Source organism: Seriola aureovittata, chromosome 4, assembly GCF_021018895.1.
Source record: "Seriola aureovittata isolate HTS-2021-v1 ecotype China chromosome 4, ASM2101889v1, whole genome shotgun sequence".
Classification (NCBI taxonomy): Eukaryota; Metazoa; Chordata; class Actinopteri; order Carangiformes; family Carangidae; genus Seriola; species Seriola aureovittata.
The window spans coordinates 18,397,727-18,421,597 of NC_079367.1; the positions used below are offsets into that span (position 1 = coordinate 18,397,727).

The 23,871-nt window shown below is 42.0% G+C and overlaps 1 protein-coding gene across 1 annotated transcript in view; it reads left to right on the forward strand.

The window, feature by feature from the left end:
• The window catches only part of ift80 (intraflagellar transport 80 homolog (Chlamydomonas)), a 37,224-nt gene that overhangs the window by 11,887 nt on the left and 1,466 nt on the right, over positions 1-23,871 (forward strand). The window contains exons 7-16 of the mRNA XM_056374670.1: positions 14,944-15,123; positions 16,458-16,576; positions 17,295-17,369; positions 18,021-18,184; positions 18,268-18,332; positions 19,825-19,960; positions 20,080-20,227; positions 21,559-21,730; positions 23,342-23,431; positions 23,639-23,811. Of these exons, the coding sequence (XP_056230645.1) occupies positions 14,944-15,123; positions 16,458-16,576; positions 17,295-17,369; positions 18,021-18,184; positions 18,268-18,332; positions 19,825-19,960; positions 20,080-20,227; positions 21,559-21,730; positions 23,342-23,431; positions 23,639-23,811 (1,322 nt within the window). The remainder of the gene's footprint in view (positions 1-14,943; positions 15,124-16,457; positions 16,577-17,294; positions 17,370-18,020; positions 18,185-18,267; positions 18,333-19,824; positions 19,961-20,079; positions 20,228-21,558; positions 21,731-23,341; positions 23,432-23,638; positions 23,812-23,871) is intronic.

Genomic DNA, 23,871 nt, shown 5'->3' on the forward strand with positions numbered 1-23,871 from the left:
CCACCACGCTTGGTTTGATGCTCATTCGGGACTTAGCGGGCATTCAGACTGAAAACAGCTCTGCATTAAAACAACGCAGGCCACCACAGTGCCCTGCCAGAGGACGTCACATTGCATTGTGGCAAAAGTTGAGCCGGGTGCAGCTTTTTTGCTTGATGGCCCTGAATTTGCGAGACTGGCCTCATTCAAATGAATGAGCAGCCTGCATTTTTTCATGCAGGGCTAGTGTCGATCTAAACGTGGTCTCAGAGCCGGGCCTCATTGAACTAAGCGATTACTACTCCCCTCTCTCTCTTGGTCTGCTTTAAATGAGGTCTCACTGAAGATGTGGCTGAGCTTAACCTTGGTACGATCCAGATTCTTGTCACGCTTCTACTGAAAAGTCAGTATACCTCTCCTCTGTTCCCCTCTGTCTGCCGCTCTTCTTTCTACCCCTCCATTTGTAGGTTATACTTAACCACAGGCAATTTAGTTAGGATCATCAGATGGTTTTGATGGTAGCTCCAGGCTGAGCCCTACTTCTTACAGACATCCTTGCAGTTTTCCTTCCACAGTATGAAAACAGCTGCTACCCTCACAAAGTTTTGGGAGATGAGTAGTCATAAATCATCCATCAAATGTATCACTCATAATGGCAGCATTGTTTTCAAGAGTAGGGTTTGTAAAAGTGTAAAACCACTGGTATCTACTTGTGGATACTGTGTGTTATTTCATACAGTGGCCAACTGGCCCTCAATCGTCACAATCAATGATTTATTATCTCTAGCTGTGATTTTCTGCCAGCTGCAATGTCTTTCGAAACAAACTGCTTCTTCTCTTATCTGTCCATCCACCCTGATTACTTTGTGCCAGTATATTGGTCATTTTCTTCGTAATTGCCACTTTGTGTATGGGATACAACCATGGCTTCTTTTTCTGAAAAGGGAATTCTCCCATTTTGAGGACCAGTGTAAATCCCTCTGTATCTTTCCTGCTTTTGCTGCTATTGCCTCACTCCTCCCTCCTTGTGTCAGGGTGTGTTGGACTACCTCGTGCTTATCAGTGCTTTCCCTCTTGGCTCCCCTTCCCTCCAGCCTTCCCCGGGGCCCTCTTTACCTCCCTTTTTTCTGGGTGAGTCCAGGGGGTCCCCTTAGGGTCTATGTGAGCCTTACTCAGCATTGCCACTCTGGGAATAGGTCCATATCCAACTGGAATCACCACCGCTCCTGTTGCTCTCTGTTTCTTTCTCCTCCCTCTTTAATGTGTAGCCTCATTTTCTATAGGATCTTTGTCTGCCATCCTTATAGCTGCCAACCATTATTCTCTCTCAGAGAGTCTATTGCTTTTGATTGTCTGTTAGACTGCCTGTCTTCATGTGTCCTTTTTTTAAAATTATTTTCTTAGCCATAGACTCATCCTCTAGGACATACCACCTTCTCCCTAAGACTTCAGGCTTCCCCATCTTCTCAATGAGTCCTTCTATCAGTTTTTCCCCTTTTATCATTGTAGAGCATATACCTGAGCCTGTGCTGGCAGTTTGCTGCCAACCATTGGCCGGCCAACATCTGGAAATTGCAGCTGCTGGAAGAGAATAAAACGGCCCAGAGTTCTGGTCCTGATCGTGAACCACTGTTAGTGGAGCATGAAAAGGCAAAAGAAACCACTGTAGATTTATTAGACTGCAAGCCTTTATCTGTTTTCATCACATGAGAATGGGACGTTTAGTACACTGTAGTTCAGATGGAGAAAAATGTCACTGCAAATGAAGAGAAAGGCAGCACAAGTATGAGAGACAGACACACACACACATAGAGGATAGAGGATGGAAAAACAAAAGAGGGGGAGTTACTCAGGAGAGTAGATGAAAAGTAAGTCAAAGTTAAATTATTAGCATAAGTCTGACAAAGATAGAGCATGTGCACATCAGGTAAGATGTTGACTGAGTGTTTGAAAAAAAAAAACGAGTTTAAGTTTGAGAGTGCGAGTGTGTCAGAGAGAGAGAGAGCAAGAGTGAGGGAGCATTGTCAAACAAAGAGAGTCCTGAGTCAGCAGCAGAGCAGTTTTCTCCCCAGGCAACTGGGCAGGGCTACTCCTCTCTCTCTCTCTCTCTCTCTCTCTCTCTCTCTCTCTCTCTCTCTCTCTCTCTCTCTCTCTCTCTCTCTCTCTCTCTCTCTCTCTCTCTTTTCCCACTTTCTTTACCCCTCCCTCCCTCATTACAAATCTGTGCTTTTGCATGCTATTTCTTGCTCTCTGCTCTCTTCCTTTCTGTTCTCTTGCTGTAGTAAGGGTGCTCCCTCTGTACACTGTGAACTGGTAGAAAGAGTACAAGTTCTGGAAAGGGCAATTGGGGTCTTACTCGCCCTTCAGAGCTGTCTTCCTCCCCCATTTTCTGTCTTGCTTTCATGAGAATAATTTTACTGATTTCTTTTTTTCATACATTTTGATGAGGTTGCCAGGCTGTTGAAGCCTAGTTTAGAGTGTGTGAACAGCATAAGACTGTGATTTGCAGTACGTACATGTAGACTTAATCTATCATCCCAAGGAGCTCATTAGTTTCCCTACCAGAATGTGAGAATAATGGTTTCTCCTTTGTGTTCTAGGTCCTTTGTGCGGAACAGGCTTTGGTTTTCTGTGTTGCTGAACTTATTCTGGCACACTCTGTGGAACAGTGTATACTAAGGTCCTTCTTGCAGATGATTGACCCCAATTTTTTAGTGCAAGCGCTTGTGTGTTTGTGTGTGAGCCGGTGCCTGTGTGCGTAAAGTGGGTTAGAGTAAAAGGCACTTGTTGACATGGTATTACTTTTACACCTCTCTAGAGTTCGGCTAAAGGCTTGCCTTGTTGGAAACCAAAAAGGAGGGGAGCATGAAAAAGAGCTGAGAAAAGAGAGCAGTTGGACGGGTGGGGGGCGGGGTAGTGTGGAACTGTCCAATATATCCTGTAAAGTTGGCCTAGGCAGTGAGGCTTGGAGTATTGGTCTCCATAAAAGACGGTGGTTTCTCTTTCCCTCAAGTCTCTCTCTCTCGCTCTGCTCTCTTCCCTCTCCCTTTTTTTCTTTACTTCGCCACCCCTCCATCCCTCCCTCCCCCCACGGCAGGAGTAAGCGTATGACAGTGAGACAGTGCCCTGCCAGCCCCTCTGGCAGAGTCATCATTCTTAGCAGCACTAAATCACTACCTCTACTAGCTCAACAAACATGTCACACTCTCAGAGAGAAAGAAGAAGAAAGAGAGGAAAGAGGGATAAAATGGTATAAGGAGTGAGGGTGATACTGGGTGATGGAAGGCAAGGAGCAAATAGAGGGCTTTGGTTGTGCACGCATAAGCGAAAGCAGAGCATGTATGGAACTGGGGTATCACTTGAAGCTTTTCTGCCAACCCTGAGTTCATTAAGGGCTGTTATTGAGGACAAGGGCTGGGCTGAAGGCAATGGACCAAGGTCAAGAAAAGGATGATTTGAAAGGGTTTAATTTTGGCTGCACCCCAGGTTTCCTCCCCCTTTCTGTTGGCTTCCACATGGATCAGAATGGTGCTACACGTTGACATTGACTAATTTAATGACTGGCTCCTTCATTTAGTATAATTTGTTATATACATGTGCCTCCACAGAGAACTAATGATCTTGTCATCACATATGCACTTTCCTTAATGTGTATGTTTGTATTGCTGTATGGATACCTGTGTTTATTTTAAGTTCTATGAAGCGAGAATTCATGGGCATAAGTGATTTTCACACATTAGAAGACTAGCCAAGGTGAAGGATAAATGAAATTTAGACTAGCTGTTATCAATGGGTATTGCATTACCTATTGAAGAACAGTTTAGAAGTGTTGTCTTGTCAGTGCTTTACAAAATAAACTTTATTGCCTGCAGGGATCCCATAGGCAGTTGTCTCAGGTGATTGGCTAAATTTTTCAGACCCTTCAACCTTTGCGAAGGCCTTTTAGATGAACTTAGTGATCCAGTATATTCTAGACATGACATTAGTGGTGTAGTAGGTCCATTGGAGGGTAAAGGGTATTATGTGTGTTGCTGTTTGTAGCATGCCAAAACACAGTCAACTACCCAAATTACCTGTGTGTGTGTGAGAGAGACTTTGACTGTGAATGTGCATGTGTGTATTTGCAAGCACATGTGTGCATAGTTGGTGCTAATAGAATTCTGCTGTCCAGCTCACAGCTGTGTCCTGCTGATGAGTCCCAGGAGGCCCCAGCATGTGTCTATGGTTACTATGTTGAGGCTCCAGCATGAAACCATGTGTAGATCATTACTCTCTCTCTCTCTCTCTCTCTCTTTCTCTCTCTCTCTCTCACTATCTTCTACTTCTAGTTTGTCTTGCTCCCCCTCACTCACCCACCCCTCTCTCTCCCTCTCTTCGTTTCCCCTTGCACTGCCAAAGCTCCAACTTGTGCCACTCCACACTCGTCCCAAGCTCAGCCTCTGTATCTCTTTAGCTGAGCCAAGTGGGTATTTCAATACCAGAGATTTGCAGCGCTCTGCTCACTGGCCTATATTTAGAAATGGGTTTATGCGATAGTTATTGTGTGTTATTGCAGAGTCAGGGAATGCAAATGGTTTATTGTGCAGCAGGCAGAGAAAAACACTGTAAGTGCTGGCAAGTTCACTTAGTGTATATTGGGTACTTTAACCCATGTAAATTTACAGGGTGTTGTGTTACAAAGAAATAATACTACAAAGAAATAAGATTCCATTTCTACCTTATCTTGCACTGTACATTATACAATAATAATAATATACAGTTCCTTTGCAAGGCCAGTTTGAAGAAAAAACCAAAACAGGAAGACTGAGAAAACAACTGGCTAAGAAGGCAATTTTTGGAGAAATAAAGCACAGTACAGATAAAGACACTGTATTTTGCAAGGTCGCTGTTGTTAAAGTGTAGGATTGACTTTGTTTGACATGTGCTCATTTCTTTTTAAACTTGCCCAAGATAGTGTGTCAAAGTTTGAGTTTAAAGTCATATCTCACATCACAATATATTTCTTGTAGATAGTTGCAATTGGACCTGAACCTATATCTCGGTGGCCAGTACCTCCAGGGTGATTTGTGAGTGTTGACTGTGTGTTTGCGTAGCTGTGTATGTGTGTGTTAATCTGTGTGATCACACAAGTTTAGACTATGCAGTGCGACATTTTAAAGCAGTTTTTTTAGGGGCCTGCGTCTTCATTCGGTTTGATAATATGTAATTTGATACAGGACGTTAAGCTTTATTATAAAGCACAGTGCTTTAGATGCTCCTCATTTTCCTCCTAAAGAACATCTTGATAATTTACCTTTGCAGTCTTATGATAAATGATTCATCTTCAGGTAATGCTTATAGACTTATTGTGTGTGTGCACATTATATAAAAACAGACCAAGAATACTGTCTTGTTGCATCAACAGATTGATTACTTTCATAGAAACATAGAATTAACTGTCACAGTATTGTGACAGTTACTGTAACTCCTCAGTTAAACATGGCCACTCATGTACCAGTAGTTCAGTTCCTAGAAAGAGCATCATCACTAGAAAATATGTAGTGATATAGATCACGTAGTCCATCACAGAGACCAATTCTCAGCCAGAGTAATTCCCACATATAGGTCTGATCAGTCCTGGACATAGACCCAGCTTGTCCTTATTCTTATAGTCAACCCCATCCCCCATCAAGGGGTCACTGCAAGCTGACATTTACAAGGCCTCCTAATCTGCTGAGAGATTGATGAACCCTCATCCAAAACCTCCTCCTCCTTCCCTCAGAACAAATGGCTTTGCTTTTAGTTTGACTCATGAACAATTTTTCATCTTTTAGAATTAGTTTGGGAATGGGTTTTGTCTTGAAGAGTAGATTTGTGTCAGAATTTTCATACATATATACCTATATATGTCTGTTTATGGCTAGATACTTGCCTGTATATGTCTAGTGTCCATTACGCTCAGACACGTGTGTTGTGTTTATTATATGCAGCAAGTTAAACTCTGTACCTGCACTGCCAGGTCCTGTCCTGTACACAGACACACAGGCAAACTGAAGCCAGCTGGCTTTGCAGAGAGTCTGCCATCTGTTCTGATTTATGTAAGACTGTTAACCCTGGACTAGGTTGGCTCCCACTAGCTCCCACTAGCTCCCACTAGCCCACTAGCACAGTAACAAAGTAAAAGAAAAAGTAGCCGTGTACACACTAATTTAGGTTTAAACAATGAGGGACCTTTAGTAGCAATATCTGTGTTATATGTTATAATGAGATAAACCAGTACTTTTATGACTTGGAGCAAAATAATTTCATGTTAAAAACTGCTTCCTGACTAAACAATGGCAGTTAGAACAGTCACAGATAGATGGTCAAAAGTAGGGAATGAATGATATACGAAAAAACATAATTTCACTACTTTGTCTGCAATATATATTACAACATAAAAACGGTTTCAAAATTTGACCAGATATATGCAGTTTAAATTGTCAGTGGCTCCATTTTCAAAAATAAGTATGGTCATTCACCACGCAGGCACAACATTTTAAGTTTTCATTTGGTGAGGAAACATAGCAATCATGGGATCTTGGATGTTGATAGGTTTAACCCACTTTTAATCATTCATACCACACTGTTAGTCACAGGTTAATACTAGGTCCATGTCATTTAAAGTGGATGATACAATTTTGTTTTTACACTACAACTCACATCTTTTTTATACCAAAGCCTCAGCACTGCTGTAGCAGCAAAAATCAGGATTTTAGTAGGGTCATGGACTCAGGTTGACCCATCAACACTAATGGCAGTTACAAGTTTTTGCTAGATGCTTGCTTCAATGTGACAGGAGTGTCAGGGATGAAGGGCTAGAAAAGCACAGAAAGTCTGGAAATCTCATGCCCCCCTTCTGATTAGTATGTTGTTGACTTGCATTAGGGCTGGGGGGGGGGCAGAGAGCGGTCAGGGCAGACATATTTAATGCTTGTGAAGTAATGGGGCTGAATCAGCAGATAGCTCCACTGGGAGCCATTAGTCCAGACATGTGTCATTAACCCTTTCCCTGGCCCGAGCTCCACCCCCGCCAACCCCCACTCCCCTCAGCCCTGGCCATGAAGACCAGAGCACTGTTTCAGGTGGTGCAGATAGAGAGAGGGGGAAGGGGTAAACCAATGGCACAGACGCACACTTTCATTTTCTCCTTTGACTTTGTTTTTTAATATTTTCCCTGCTCCCATCTCAGTTTGTGTGCTTCTGTCTTTTTTGTGCTATGTTTTTTAAGATAATTTGTTTTGTGTCTGTTTCAGTCAATTGTCATTTTCACCAGGCAAGTCTTACATTCTCCAGAGCAACTTAAAATAAGGGTGTTTGATAGATTTAAGGTTGTGCTCCACAAAACATCTATATTCTGTGTATTAAATACTCACCCTTTAGACTTCACAGGTGGATGTAATAAGAAGATATATATTGGCTGTGGTCTGCCTCATGTAAGCTACAATGGATTTTAATAGTTTTCACAGTAGAAACACTATCAAAATGTCAAAACTTCTCAAACCACTCCTGCAGCATAATCCACATCTTTGCTATCCAGCCTCATGTTCAGTATGTTCCAAACACTCCTATTTTGGCCAAAATATGTCTAAATGCACAGAGTCCATTTGTAGTTATTGCAATAACTTCCCTGTGACAAACGGAAATAGCTCACCGTGCAAGGTACAAACTTGATACTTTAACTTTTTTCATTCTTTCTTTCTGCCATGAAAAGTTGTCACTGTTGGAATGCATGGTAACCAACATAACTCAAGCTGAACACAGACACTGTTTTGTGGAAACGACAAAGCTCTTAACGTTCAACAGCCACCTTTCAAGCCTGCAAGGAATGAGTATTTGATACTAAATAGATGGGTGGCGTGTCACTTAAATTGTGGGGTGACAGTTTTTGAAAAAAATCAAGGAACAACCCAAAAAAGGAACAGGGTAGAGTTGATTGTATGTGTGTAGGAAGGAGCAGAAAGGAGCACACAAACAACAAGAGGCAGAGGGTGCCTTTAGTAACAAGTTTGGATTATAATTTCGGGGGTTCTCAAAGTAAGAACCACTTTGCCTTTGAGCAAATTTTTTTTACGTAACCTTTTTGCAGGCCTCCCCATGTTGGCACCGGCTGCAGGGCAGCAATAGAGAGAAGGGGCAGGCCCATAACACCTGCCAGTCTTAATGGTAAACATATGTCGGGAAATGCAGAGAGAGTGAGGAGGAGGAAAGGAGGAGAGGGCAAGCACACTCCTTAAAGAGGCTCTAAAGAGGCTGTGCGTTCGTAGCATGTGTGTGCGCGTGTGTAAATGTGCCATTGTCTGCAGAACTGTCAGTGCATCAGTGTGGTATATGGTAAAGGATGGTGAATGGTAGAACAAGATTATCAAATTATTGTGTGTGGTACTGCAGCATCTCACTTGGTCATTTTAGTTAGTTAGCTTAGTTAGTCATTTTAGGGTTCAGCACTCAAGGGTTTGTCACTTACATGCAACTAACGTCTTTGAGTTTGAGTCACATTAACATACACACGTCGGCACACACAGCATGCATGTGTGGATACTTTGCTTGTTGCTCGAAGTGATCATCACAAGTGTTGCTCTGCCAGCCTTGGTCCCCTGCCATTTCTTTGACACAAGTACATGTGTGGGCATGTCTGTTTCTGTCTGCATCACAGCGTCTACCTACACTTACATGCACAGCCATGCGTTGCTTGCTGCTATATGTATGTGGTCTGTTTGTATAAGCTCATTGTAAGTTTGAGAAGTCTCCCCCTGCCCCCCTCTCTCCCTCGGCTGAAAACTAAACGTCATGTCCGCTACCTTCTCTCTGGCCACAAAGCTCCCCATTATGGACACACAGGGTTCAGTGACCAGAGACTAGACTCTCGCAAGATGAAGGCCCAGACCCACCTTCCACATGCCACTTTCCCCTCCTAAAGCTTAATTTTGGTCTTTCTACACTGTCTGTGCATGTTTCTGTGCAACTCCTGCATCTCATTCCAGCCTTGTCCAGTAGAGCCCCTTTTGGCTGCAATAAAACCAGTTGCCAAATCCACTGCTGCTGACTGATTCACCTGCTCCTGCTGCTCTTCCCCTTTCCCAATCTCTGCTATTCTCTTACAGTTTTTCTCAGTCGCTTTGGTTCATTTCTCGAATCATCCTCGACATTTGCAAAACAGTAAGTGAATTTCTCAAAACAATTCGTACAAATAGCAAAACACCATGGATTACCTGCAAAAGCCAGTCTCTTACTCAAAATCTTTAGTTCATCTCTCAAAAGTAAATATCTGTGTCAATGAACATGTCACTGCCATCAGATGACAAGTCCTTGTGTTATTGTGTACGGATAAGACAGTCAAATTGCTTAGTCGTGTTGTCAATATAACAGTGTCTCTGGTGGGATGTTCTGATGTAAACTATGGCTAAAGTTTTGATGACACTTATTGTAAATTGTTAGTTACACCTTAGTGTATGTGGGAGATTGATTGCAAGAGACTGGACAAGATTCACATTTACGCTTTTACTGTTTTTATTTATTTGTTGACAGACCATGTCATTGTGATACAGAAAGGAAAAAGACAGCACTGCATAGCACAAAGAAAAAAACAAAAATAAAGTAGAAATGTGAACATAGGACAATCTCCTTAGGAAAAACTGTACATGCAGCGCTGTAGGAATTACAGTGCAGTCTTCCTACACCTCCTGACGTTCCTGTCTGTTGGGCCACAAATTCTCATCCACATCACAACGAATATCTTCTCTTGCGATGCAGCGTGGAAAGAATCTTTTAGAGTGTCTTATCCAGCCTCTGCAGGCATCTGCTGTGATGTCATCACACGCTGCATCCATGGCGGCCAGAAGGGTCATCTGTGTATGTGGCTGGCGATCATATACTTTCCATCTCCATGCTGAGAAAAATTCCTCAATGGGGTTAAGGAATGGGGAGTAGGGTGAGAGGAACTCCATCAGCATCCTGTTGTGGGTCGCAAACCATTGCCTGATGATGTTGGAGCGATGGAAACTGACATTGTCCCAAACTATCACGTACTTTGGCAAGTCATCTCCAATCTGACCCTTCTCTTGTTCAGGGATGAGATCCCTGTAGAGAGTGTCTAAAAAGGTGACAAGACGCTCTGTATTGTATGGCCCAATAATGGGAATATGCGTTAGCACACCATTCTCAGAGATAGCAGCACCCATGGTTATGTTCCCTCCCCGTTGGCCCGGCACATCAACTGTAGCTCTGTGGCCGATGATATTTCGACCACGCCTTCTGCGTTTCGTTAGGTTGAAGCCAGCCTCATCCATGTAGATGAAGTTATGCGGTGGTTCACTTGCTTCCAGTTCCATCATACGCTATATCCAGAAGACACAGAATGAGTTTTATGAATTACATGCATTTTCATTTTGGACAAGATACATTTACATCAAATGTATACAGCACATATTGCAACTTCTTTTCTACAGCCATAGCAAATGTGTAAAGGTCACACTTACTGTAATGTATATCAATGTTGTACTGTTTACTGTGAGGTACAGTTACTGCATGCTCATACGTGTTTTACCTGTACATACTGGTAGCGCAGCTCCTTCACTCTTTCACCATTTCTTTCAAATGGAACAGTGTACAGCTGCTTCATATTCATTTGGTGTCTTTTCAGCACCCTGTCAATGGTTGAGATGCTGACTGTTTGGATGTTTTCAAAGATATTGTTGTCCTCTATAATGGCACTCTTTATCTCCCTTAGTCTTATGGCATTGTTTTCTACAACCATGGTGCAAATAGCCTCCTCCTGTTCAGGTGTGAAAAGGGGCCCTCTGCCACCCCTGTGAAGTTGCCTTGAAGTCCTATGTGGAAAAAATATAGTAATACAAAACACAAAATCTAGTAAGATAAAATGTCACTGTATAAAATATACTTACTGTATATTGTAAAATGCAAGTGGAATACTGTAATATTGTATGAAGCATTACAGAAAGTCTACAGTATTACAGTACAGTTCCTATTGTTAGATTACATACCTGCTTTCTCGACGAAAAGTCTGAATGATTGAGGACACAGTTGTTCTCCCAACATTTGGCTGCACCGTTCGACCAGCCTCGGCCATTGTAAGCCCATGATTGAGAACGTGGTCTACAAGTGTGGCTCTTATCTCACCAGGGACACGCATATGTCCTCGGCCTCTTCTGCCTCTTCCTCTGTTTTGCCTCCCAACTCCTCCGCCACGCAGCCTCACTCCTCTTCCTCTTCTTCTTCTCTCTGGCTGTTGACCCCGTCCAATTCCTTGTCCTTCCATTGTCAGACATTGTAACATTGTGTTGTGCTCCGGCTATATATATACTTGCCAGTTGATGGTTCATGAGATGCACCTTTGAGCTATTTCAGAAAACTGGTTGATCATTTGTTGATCTATCACTTCACTCATTTGCCTTCGTTAGAGAAAGTCAAGATTCACCTGGGAGCAATTTACCAATTCAGGACAGATTTGGAAAAAAAAGTCTAATGGAAATGTATAGAGATATGCTTGACATATTATGACAACTTGTTCAACCATTTTGCATGTAAAGACTTATGCGATGAACTAATGCCTAAATGTTGTGGGGGGTGAGACTATTCACAGAGACCCATTATAATACATTTTGATCAACATGACATAAGCAATTGATAATGTAGGAAACAGCAGAGAATTGTACATAATCATTTGCATGATGAACCAAAGCATTTGCAACTTGTTCAAAGAAATGAGAAACTGCTTTTTTGATGTGCACAAGTGACACAATGATGTGAAGATTGAACAAGTAGTTTTGAGAATTTCAATTCTGATCTGAGAAATGTACCAAAGCGACTGAGAAAAACTGTAATAGCCCATCTTCACCCCCACCACTTCTTGTTACCAGCCTCACTTGCTGGCTTGCCGGCTGGCTCTAGAAGGACTCAACCAATCTGGCTTATTAGTGTAAGAATTCAAAAACTAGCATTTCCAGAATGCTTACATATGTCTGTTCAGATACTATGTTGCAGGAATATTTAAAAAAAAAATGTATTTATTTTATCAGACAATACCACTACCATGAAATAAATGTTTGCCTGCACCTAAACAAAATAATTGATCATGAACATATGTACAGCCTAAAAGACTGAGATCAAGCAAAGTACCCAGGCAGTAACACCTACAAAATGGTGGCCATAATGCACAATTTTGTTGTTTACCAACTGAAACAGAGGATGGACAAGAAGCGACGGTTGTTCTTCTGCTGCTTTGTTATATCTGCCTTAGTGTGCACATGCCCTAAGTCAGTTGGTCTTAAATTCTCTTTTTCGTTGAAGAACTTCCTAATGCTGTTTTTCTCCTGACCAGTTTCTTGTTATGCAGCCAGCTGTTAGAAAATCTAAACTCTTCACCTGTAAGGAGAGAGGGAATAAATGAAAGAAAGGTAAGGATTCAGGAGGGAGAGATGCAGATATCCTGTATTTGAATGCTGCTCTGGAAAAGGTTTTCGTGTCCCAGGTTTCTCCTCTGCTGCCCCAGTCTGTTCATCTCAGGAGAGCAATAGGAGTCCCCCATGTGTCCCATAGTCAGACACTGGCTGACAACTCTGACAAGCCAGAGGATTTTCACCTCTTGTACACACATGCACACACACCTTCAAAATAGACATTGGCCACTCATAAGAGGGAAATGTGTTGAAGTCACATTTATTTCTCCATACACACACACTTTTATTATCTTGATGTGTTGTTATCTTATTTTAATCCATTCTCACACTTTTATTCATCCCATCTTTACTCTCTCTCACATACACAAAGTACATACACACAGACATTCATGCACACAAGAACTGCACAAAGACAATCCCCCCTTCCCACACGCACACATATTCTCACTTGCTGGCTTGCCGGCTGGCTCTAGAAGGACTCAAATGGCTCAATGTGTTAAAAGCATTAGGTAAGCATGGATCCAGGAGTGTTCCTCAGGCCGATATCATATGTCCTGCTTCATTACAATCTGGTGTATACATTCAGCTGCATCTCTGACCCTCCATCTATCCATCCCTCTCTCTTCCACCCCCCCCCCCCCCCTTTCCTTTCCCCCCGGGGTGCTTTAACACAGAGCGAGCCATCTCAAGATGTTAGCTGAAGAATAGATGAGATCTCTCATTATTGTCAACGCTGGCCTGAGCTGCTTGGCTGTGAAGCTCATGCAAGCACATCCCCACTCAGGTTTGGAAAAGAGAAAAAAGAGAATTTATTTATATAAAGAATATATTTATATAAAGTAAGGCTAACTGCTGTTACAAGATTTATAAGTAAGGAAGCTTGGAGCTTCAGAAATCAAAGGGGGAAGGGAGGGAAAATAAGTTAAATAGCAATTAATTTGACTTTAACAAACTATCCCTTGTCCACATGGCTGTACAGGTCTTGTTTTTTCCCGCAACTATTTTGGGTCCTGATATGACATTAACTGCTGGGAGGGTGCTGAAAAACCAAAACCAGCTGAGCAGTGTGTGTATAAGGCCGACAGACAGACCAGGAGAGGGAGAGAGATCAAAGCAGCGGGCCTGTAACCTGTAGCCTGCCGACTGTTACCTCTAGACCTGTCAAAGGCAACGGAGAGGAAATAACGCCACACCTCACATCCCGCAGCTGCATGTGTATGAGGCAGCGAACACACTGAGGCCTTTTCTCCATGCTTCACCGCAGCACTTGGCCTGTTGCACCACACTTGTCTCTCCAGCACAGGCAAGCAGGCAGCGCTAGGCTAACATTAGCAATTTTCTCCCTTCATAAGCAGTTTACAGTGTGAATGGATGTATTTGTTTAGAGAATCACAGCAAAGAAACCCTTAGCTCAGCGCAGATCAGTCAGCCACTTGCACCAAAGGCAAGAAGGAGTCCTTGGGGAGGATGAGGAAGTTTGAAGTTGATGGTGGATGGGGGTGTTGTGTGAGAAAATTAACACTAATTATAACAAAAAAATGCCAGGTGTCTACAGTGGGCAACAGCAAATAATATTTGTACTTGTTTAGTGTAACTTACTCTGGTAATCTGCCTGTCCTTATGAGAGATTGTGCGGGAAATGAACAAATCGGAAAACTTTAATCCGCTGGCAGATCCAGACTGTCTCAACTGATTCATATTGAATCAAAGCACGAAAATTGCTTCTCTGTTGTGATACTCCACAGAAGACTTCAGGGACAGGAGTGTGGAAAGACAATAGCAGGAGAAGGAAAAAGTACTGGAAACAGACAAAAAAAATAAAGGGGTTATATAGAGAGAGAGGATACTTTAGGGAAACAGAGAAAGATGGAAGAGGTATTCTTGTCTTAAATACAGTAAAGGGCTGTATAGCTCTCAGTTGTGTCTTTCACCATCACTGACTATCAGAGTCAGTGCAGGGTCTGGCTGATGCAGCACAGCGGTCTATTACTTTGTGTCTGTTAGTCTCTCTTTGCCTCTCTATCTTTCTCCCCCTCCTTCTCAGGCTCTACCTCTTTTAAACCTTTTTTTATAAAAAAGAAGGGAGAGGTCTTGTTAATCAGCTTTTGGCTTCAGTTTGGGGGCTCATGTGTAACCCTCCCTTTTCCTCCCTGTACCCCTGCCCCCCGTGTATGTAATAGATGAGGATAGCAGAGTGTATGTTTACGAGCGCGAGTGCTGGACTTGGCAGGGCTGAGCACTCCTTCAGTGTCTTACAGTTCTCACAGGTCATCACAGCTCAATGACTGACTGACTGGGCCCATGTCTTTCTAGCAGAGTTTACATTATGTGCACACACACACACACACACACACACACTCACTCATATGCTGTCACTGCTTCTCCTCTCTAAACTTCTCATTGTTTCTAGTTCCTAAGCTTCCCCCCAGGTAATTGTTTAAGATTGTAGATAAAGATCTGTAGCCATTAACCACACTGTTCTCTCTCCCTCTCTTCTCTTTCTCTTCGCCTTGCCCCCTCCCTCTAGTGGTCCTATGCATTGGAGAAGCCCAACACAGGCAGTGTGTTCACCTTGGCCTGGTCTGCAGACGGTACCCAGCTGGCTGGGGCCTGCGGCAATGGGCATGTCATCTTTGCCCATGTGGTGGAGCAGCACTGGGAGTGGAAGAACTTTGTGATCACCCTTACCAAGAGGAGAACCATGCAGGTAGAAAGAGAAAGACACACACTCACATATCCATATTTAAGTGTCCTCTCTCTTTCAGCCTTAAACCTTAAATAAAGAAAGTCAGTTTAGCTTTGTCTCATTTGCTGTCTCATTTCATCGTTTATAATAATACTGGAAGCCCATCTTAATTCCTGGTCTTTCCCAAGAGTTAAATTTATACATGTTAAATGTGTCTTTAAGGATTTCCTAACAAAGATCACTGAAAATCTGTGTGTATGTGAGCAAATAGATTTTCACCAGACATTAACAGAGCCAAGTTTTGTTAAATCAACATAACAAGAAAATTGATAAGTACTGCAATGCCATAGGCAGAATGTAAAGAGATGAGTGAGTATGCTATGTAGAGAAGCAAATGCTTTCCAGGCCTTGGCTCGTTGTATAGTAGGACCCTCCCAATGTGCCAGTGTGCAGCCCTGCAATGACAATGACCAGCCTGTCTAGCTGCCTCCCTTGCTCCACCATTCTCTAGTGTTTAAACTCATGCTAACCACAAGGTAGTGTTTAAATGCGGTTAACACACCCTAATGTACATATACACACACACTTGTATACTTTCAGACAGGGATACACACGCACACCAACAGAAACAAGGTCATGCACATGCATGTGTACCAACACACACATTTGCCATACACATCTTTACCAAGTGCAGTTTGTGTAAACCAAACAAAGTTGGGTCATCAGCCATTTATTTTCAGCCTTGCAGGCGCTTGTCTGTCTCCCACCTCCCCCTCTCCTCCTCACAGTCCGTTTTAAAAGTGCACATCTGCCAGTGGTTTGTGAATCAGCCAGCTAAATTTACCACCTTGCGGTCAAATGTTTTTTATTCCTGGTTGTGTTGCATGTAAATTTGGCTTGCTGGAGGGGGCAGAGGAGGAAGATTTGTAAAGCTGTAAAAATAACCCCACCTTTCACCTGGTGCTGGAAAAGGCCCTTTCATTCATTTACAGAGAGAGCTGGAAGGAAGTATTTATCTATGCAGGTGAAAAAATGAGTACCAACCACTGCTCGCACACACTTCAAACAGTAAAAACGTCTTTCTCTGACCACAGTTGCCCTACGTATACTTGGACATACTGTAGACTGTTTCCTGTGTATATTAAGAATAAATACGCTCCACTCTGTACGTGACTGTGTTCAAGCTCTGTTAGTGAAGCCAGTGTCTCCCCTTTGTTGCTTGAGTAAGTGTTTGCTCAGTAGTATGAAGTTTATGCCTGCTCAGTAATTTCTGAGAACTTGATTCATCCCTACTTGTGTTTTTTTTCACTTAACTCATCTTTTTGCCCTCTTCTATTTTCCTTCTTTTTTCTCAGGTGAGGAATGTGATGAACGACGCAGTGGATGTATTGGAGTTTAGAGATCGAGTCATCAAAGCCTCACTGGCATACGGTCACCTGGTGGTTGCTACTTCCCTCCAGTGTTACGTATACAAGTCAGTAGCCCACTCCTCCTTTTCTTGTCTCCTCTGGTCCTTCTCATCCCCTATTCACACAGGACTAACGTGTCTTATCTGATGACCTCGGTATTTTCCTCATGTTAGAGGTTTCTGCAACACATGCTCATCTCTTACATTTATTGACCAAATCCTGCTGATAATGTTAAGATTCCATGTTGTGTAGTCAGACAAGTCTTGAAAATTTGTGACTAACAAAAAACGTCCTGGTGGAAAAAAATCTAAAAACAAACACATCCTATTAAGATGCAGATTCTTACTAGGCTACTGTTATCAGATGACCTCTTTGTGTGTTTTGAATGTTAGCTAATTTAAGTGGTAATTTCTACTTCTACACATTATTGACATGTCAAGAACACAGACAACCTCTACAGTTGCTACAAATGGCAAGAGGACTGTAAGAGTCTGTGGAAAGTCTTTGTCAGGGCTTTTTTTCTTTACTGTATATGAAATGATTGTTTGTGTAAGTCCTTGTCTATCGCTACACTCGTCATGCGCTTTCTGTAAATGTATCTCCTCTCCTGTCATTGGTATTCCATTTATATTTTTTAACTTAATTGAAAACTCTTTCTGTTCTTGGTCTTATTTCTGTGGTCTTCCCACCTTTGCACTTATTCCAGATGTAGCACTTTGTTATTGAATGTCTGTGTTTTCACTAATTTTGCTGTGTGTGTTTGTGCGCTTTTTTATATGGCAGCTCAAGAAACTGGAATACTCCCCTCATCTTTGACCTGAAGGAGGGAACAGTAAGCCTCATCCTGCAAGCGGAGAAGTGAGTCTTTTTTCCAGAAGCAGTGCTACAAGTGAGAGAAAAGGCGGTTGGATCGGCTATCGGCTTCTCTAATGCCTCATTACTCCGCACTGACCATTCATCAAGCAGCCAACCAAGCACACACACACAAACGCATACACACAAACACACACACACACACACACACACACACACACACACACACACACACACACACACACACACACACACACACACACACACACACACACACAGGCGCTGTGTTCTAGCTTAACCTGTCCTGTCATACAATAAGGCTGAGAGTGAAATCACGGGGGGAAATTAGATTAATATGGAGAAGCTCTTGTGCAGTACTTCAGTGCAGTGTTGCTGACACTCAGCATAAAGCTAAATAGATTACTGGCCACTCTGTAATCACAGTTGAGTTCAATGAGTCTTGCTGAGTAAGTTAATGCTGTGTTAATGTATAATACATGTTTAAATTACTTGCTTGTACCAGTTTATTAAATGTCATCATCCCATTCTTTTACTTTTTAACATTTGATCTATTTCATCTCCCTCCTTGCTCTTTCTCTTCCCTCCTCATCCTGTCCCACTCACGCACAATGAAAATCATATACAATACACTCACTCTGCTCTCATACACTGGATCCTCATGCCTCCCCCACCCAGACACTTTCTGCTTGTGGATGGAGCAGGGTTGTACACGTTCTCCTATGAGGGTCGACTGATATCCTCCCCAAAGTTCCCTGGTATGAGAGCCGACATCCTAAATGCCCAAGGTGTCTCACTTAGTAACGACACCATTGCCATCCGAGACAAGAGTGATGAAAAAGGTGAGGTACCACTGTCAATTCTAAAATGCTAGAAAAAGGATGGACTGTGCTTTTACTATACTCTTTTTCTTTGTCCCCACCAGTCGTCCTTCTCTTTGATGCCCTGACCGGGAAAGCCCTTGGTGATGGGAAGCCCTTGACCCACAAGGTTGGTAACTCTTTGGCTTTATAGAGTATTGAAATTACTAGTCACTAGTTATGGAAGTTTTTTTATTCTGTAAATATTAATTTTGTCCTTCTTTTTACAGTAATATTGATTGTACTGAGGGCAGAAACACGAACAGTTTATCAAGTAACCATTGCAGCTACAGGGTTATGTTATCTAGAGCTCCAATTACCAATTAATTTTGTTATTATTTGTGTGGTATATAAAATGTACAATAAAACCTGTTATAAGGTGGGACACCATACACCATTATCATTCTTACTAGTTCATGAGATTTGCTGATCTTAAACTAACCATTTGTTTTGTCAAAGTAACCATAATAACCAAAGGTTATCTCAATGTTGGAGCCTCTTTTATTGTAGAATGCATAGGTCTCTCCATTCCCTCGAAGTTCCCTAAAGTTGACTGTTACTCAAAGGCACACTTCAGACTTCCTCCATCTCCTCACTTCACTGACATGCTGATTCAACTGATATGAATAGACTTCATCACATTTTAAATACTTAAGTGGCCAGGCCGTAAAAGTGACACTTTTTTTTGCATTCCCAGAGCCAAGAAATGCAGAGCAAAAGTGTTTTAGCATGCCTAGCTAGCTAGCATAGTGCCAATAATAGTAACATATTTCCTAATGGATAGAATACTTTGAACTAACTACATTATTTTGTCAGATTACAGGTGACATAGAAAAAACTTTCACAATAAAGCATAAGCTTCACTTTTATGTGACTTGTCCATGTGTGTTTTGTTATGGTAAGCATCCAAATGGGGCTACATCAAAAACGTTTTTCCTTAAAATATTATACTATAATACTTGAGCTAGCTAGATCCAGCCTGCACTGTAGGATTGATGCTACTCCTTATTTTCCATATCTTCTACATGAATCAGTAGATGAGGATGCTGAATTTTTTTCCTGCAATCTTTTAGCTATAGCTAAAGGTAGTGGCTATTTTTTGCCCTTGATGATTCAACAAGTTTCATCTAAATAGACCTAGTTGAGGGAAATGGTCTTTTCAGAGCGTGTCTGTGCTAAAAATATACTAACACATATCCAGAATGAGGAGAGACAATAAAGACACAGGAAGAGAATGGGGGAAGGGCTTTGCTGTCAAACTAAGAGGGAAAGAGACAAAAAGAAGGAAAGAATTAGAAGAGAAGGAAAAGAAGTAGAGGTAGCAGTAGTTACTGTTTGTCAGCATGGCTTTGTCTGCCAGTACTCCACAGCTCCAAGACACTGCAACAAGGCCAGCTGGCTCTGGCCAAAAACACACACACACACACACACACGCTGTCTCGCTATCTTTCTCTCTCATATATACACACACACACTTGGCAAAAAAAGGCTGTTGGGTCACGGTACAAACCACTCTCCCCCTTTTCCTCTCTTTTCCTGATCTTTTGTCCTCCTCCCATCATTCACTCCACTGTTCCCTCTTACCTTTGCGCTTGTGTGTGTGTCTCTCTATTTATATGTAGCTGGAGGTGGTCGAGATAGCTCTGGACCAGTGTGGCCCATCCACCGAAAGGAAGATTGCCCTTATAGACAAGAACCGTGACCTTTATTTGACCTCTGTGCGTCATCTTGGGCGAGAGCCCAAAATCTCCAAAATTGGTGAGACAGAGAGGAGGGAACTCACTTCACAAGAAGTGTAGTGACTCTCATTGTTTTTATACACAAGTATAGCTAACATTTGATGAACGAGATTGTTGTATTTGTGTTCTATGCTATAGGAAGCATGGTTCACAGTATGGCATGGAATGATACTGCTAACATCCTATGTGGAATCCAGGACAACCAATTCACAGTGTGGTACTACCCAAGTACTGTCTTCACTGACAAGGAACTGCTTCCAAAAACACTGTACATAAAGGATGGCAGGTAGATATTCAGAGTCCTTTGCACTCACTTACATATTGGCATTTTAGCATAAACGACTGATACTGTTCACCAGAGTGATGAGTGGTTTACTATGACAGCAGTAGGTTAGAGGGTGGCCAGAAATACGAGCATCCAGTAGCAAAGAGTGCAAGTGTGCCCTGACAATTTTCATGTGAGCTCAAAACAGTCATGGAAGAGAAGTAGTAGGAAAAGATGTCAAGTAAGAGCTGAGAGGAGAGATAGAAGCAGCTTTTTTGCACCTTCCAGCTCATTCCCAAAGGTACAACACATAGTGCTTTAGGCACTCCTTTTTGCCAGCAGCTGTCAGACTGTACAATGCTTCCTGCCCAAAAGTCCTCAGCTTCAGCCAAGGCAGGAGGTGCTAAGAAAGAGTGCCTGCATGTCTATACAGGCCAACCTGGACTACTTTTGTATGTCTCTACTGCACTAATCTGAGCATTTGGTTGCACAGTTTTGTTTTGATTTGTGCTCATATTGTACTCACCATATATTTATTTTATTTGTTGCCTCTCTGTGGTTTTATGTCTCACTGTTGTTAACTTTTATTTTTTACATTTTTACTTTTATGCTAAATGATACTTAAATTACCTCTTAAAAGGACCAAGTTTTGTAATTGTAGGTTGCTTATATTTAAACAATCTCAATTTATGTTGCTATTTTTAAGTTTTCTATTGTTTTGCCTGTAATATATTGGCACGCCATATTTTTTCATGGGAGTCATTAAAAATTTGTCTTTATGCAATGTGCAAATGGGGAACACCGGATACCAAGTGGCAAAACGAAAAAACAAATGCAATGCAAAGGTTCCATTTTTACGAATGTGTCCAAGTTTTTAGGATATCTGTGATGGAAGGAAGGTTGGACCAAGTACAGTGCAAATTACAAAAGCAGCACTGTCAGTATGTTATTTCATTAATTCAGCCAAATTGTATATGTGGTGGGCTCCCACAAATTACTCTTTGTATTAGAAATTCTGGCACACACACATGCACACATATGCTAACTGGCAAAAACTGCAAGGTCAATAAGCTGACTGTTGTGTTTTTAATTAGCTCAATCCATCATCCTCTATATGTTATCAGGTTAAATACATTTTGTACTTAGTTATAACTGTATATTGACTATTGAATGGTCAGTCTTTTCCCCCAGTCTTGAATATTTATACTTTTTTCATTCCGACTATCAGTACTTGCAAACAGGCAAGAGAGTGAGAGTGTTCCTTGCTTGATTGTCTGTGACAACAAAACTGTGAGGATGTAGTTATATGAATCTGTCTAACTCTAATGTGTGTGTATTTCTCCTCTTTAAAGTGAGTTCAGCCGTGCACCCCACATTCTGAGCTATGTTGGCACTAAGGTGACGTTACGCCAAGGAGACGGTTCACTGGTGTACAGCAGTGTACCTCCCTACCCAGCCCTACTTCACGAATACAGCACCTCTGCACGCTGGGAGGATGCACTGCGCCTCTGCCGCTTCGCCAAGGTAATTTATCAGTATATCATATTAATATGTGCTAATCATGCCAGTTATATCGGCTTTGATATTATTATTACCTCTAGTCTTAGTGTTTGTATACTCATTTGAAATGTTTCTTTACATTTTAGTTTAACAAACAAAATCACATCACTTCTTAGCTTTGATCGCTAAACTTTCACATAGGTGGAATTTATACATATATACACGTGTGTGTGTGTGTGTGTGTGTGTGTGTGTGTGTGTGTGTGTGTGTGTGTGTATGTGTGTGTGTGCGCGTGTGCGTGTGTATGTATGTTTGTATGTATGTATATCACTCACAGGCATGTATGTATAACAGAAAGAGACAGAGTCTGAAATGAGAAGGTAGTCGACAGGTTTATGAGACCAGACCAGCAGGCTTTAATTAGCCTTCAATTAGCCTGGTGACACCATTTACCGGATTTAGCCCCCCTAGACGTCACTCATAAATACACACACCATTATATCCATGTGTAAACTCTGCACACACATATGCACATGCACACTGACTGCGTATTTGCTTGGGCAATGACGTAATAACCACAACCCAGAAAAAATGGACACTAGTAGCAAGAAGAGGGTGGGACCAAAGGGATGGAGAGAGAGGCACTGGTTTGTCAGAGCTTTTTCCTTGACCCCTCCCACCCTCTACTTCTTGTAAAAGTTTGGTGGCAGCGTGGCTTTTCCCAGAATCACATTTGATGTTGTCAGTAAACCCTCAGCTGATTGGAGTTAGTACATGTAATAGTTAGTCATACACACATACGGGAATATATAACATATAACATAATAGATTATTTCATGTATGAATCCAACTGTGATACAGGCACACCAAAGGAACATTTAGGGAGTCAAGCTTTTATATCAAGTTTGGCTGTCAGTGTTATTTATTGTTTCAAGGAGTGGTTTCCGATTAGAGCTGTTTGTGATGGACATCGATTAAAGGAGGAATTACAGAGTGGTGACTCTAGTGTGAAGTTTGCCCAACTGTTGGCCAATTGGTGGTTAAGGCTTCACTTTAATGAATGCAGCTGCACGGAATAAAGTGGTGACACATTTGTTTACATTCATAGATACTGTGTACTGCAAATGTCTATGTTTGTGTTTGTTTCTGTGTCTTTCATGCGTGTTTTCTTAATGGCTTGGAGCATGACTATAATGAGGCCTGCCAGGATAGGGACAGGATGTAATGGGGACACACACACACACACACATACACCTCAAGGTACTTTGAATCTGCCATCCCCACTATGCTTTGCTGTATCCTTAATCACCACAAACTAGAACTGTTTTGTATTTCAAATAAAACATTTGGAAAAGTTAGATAATATGTAAAGTCTTGCAAAACTAGCAAAGTAATTCAAACTTTTCTTCACTTCATTTTTTCGATGACTGTGCCACTGACACTGTGCTTCTTAGCTATTACGATGTACTGAGAGTATGAGGTTGAGTAATGTCTAGTAAATGGTATATATTTGTGTATGTAAACGAATATATGGTGAAAAAGGAAAACATTCAAACGTTCAAAAACTAATCTCCGGGTGATTGTGTCAGATGGTGAGATACTGTTATTTAGAGGTGCCTCTGCCTTCCTCTATAGGACCAATCTTTGTGGGCATGTCTTGCTGGTATGGCAATGGCAAACAGGGAGCTGACCACAGCGGAGATGGCCTATGCTGCCATTGGAGAGGTAAGTTAATGGCCAATTCAGTCGTTTACACAGTTTTTTTTAGCCAGGGCTTGCAGCACAAGTACAAACACAAAGAATTGAATTCACTGAAACTTCAATGATTCGGACAAAAGAATTAATCATGGGGACTAGTTATAATTTATCTCATTCACAATCTTTTTTTTTTGTCTCTGCCCTGTCTCTTACCCTCTCACTCTCTTGTTTTAGTTACCTAGGGTGCAGTACATCAACTTTATAAAGGAGCAGCCATCTAAGGAGTCATCTTTGGCCCACATGCTGATGTTCAGTGGTCAGGGCCAGGAGGCTGAGGCCACTCTGTTACAAGCTGGTCTCATCTACCAGGCCATACAAGTCAACGTTGACCTTTTCAACTGGGAGAGGTACGATACAAGTGTTTCTGTGTATGAAGGTCCAGCTGGAAGGAGAGGGACAGTACAAGT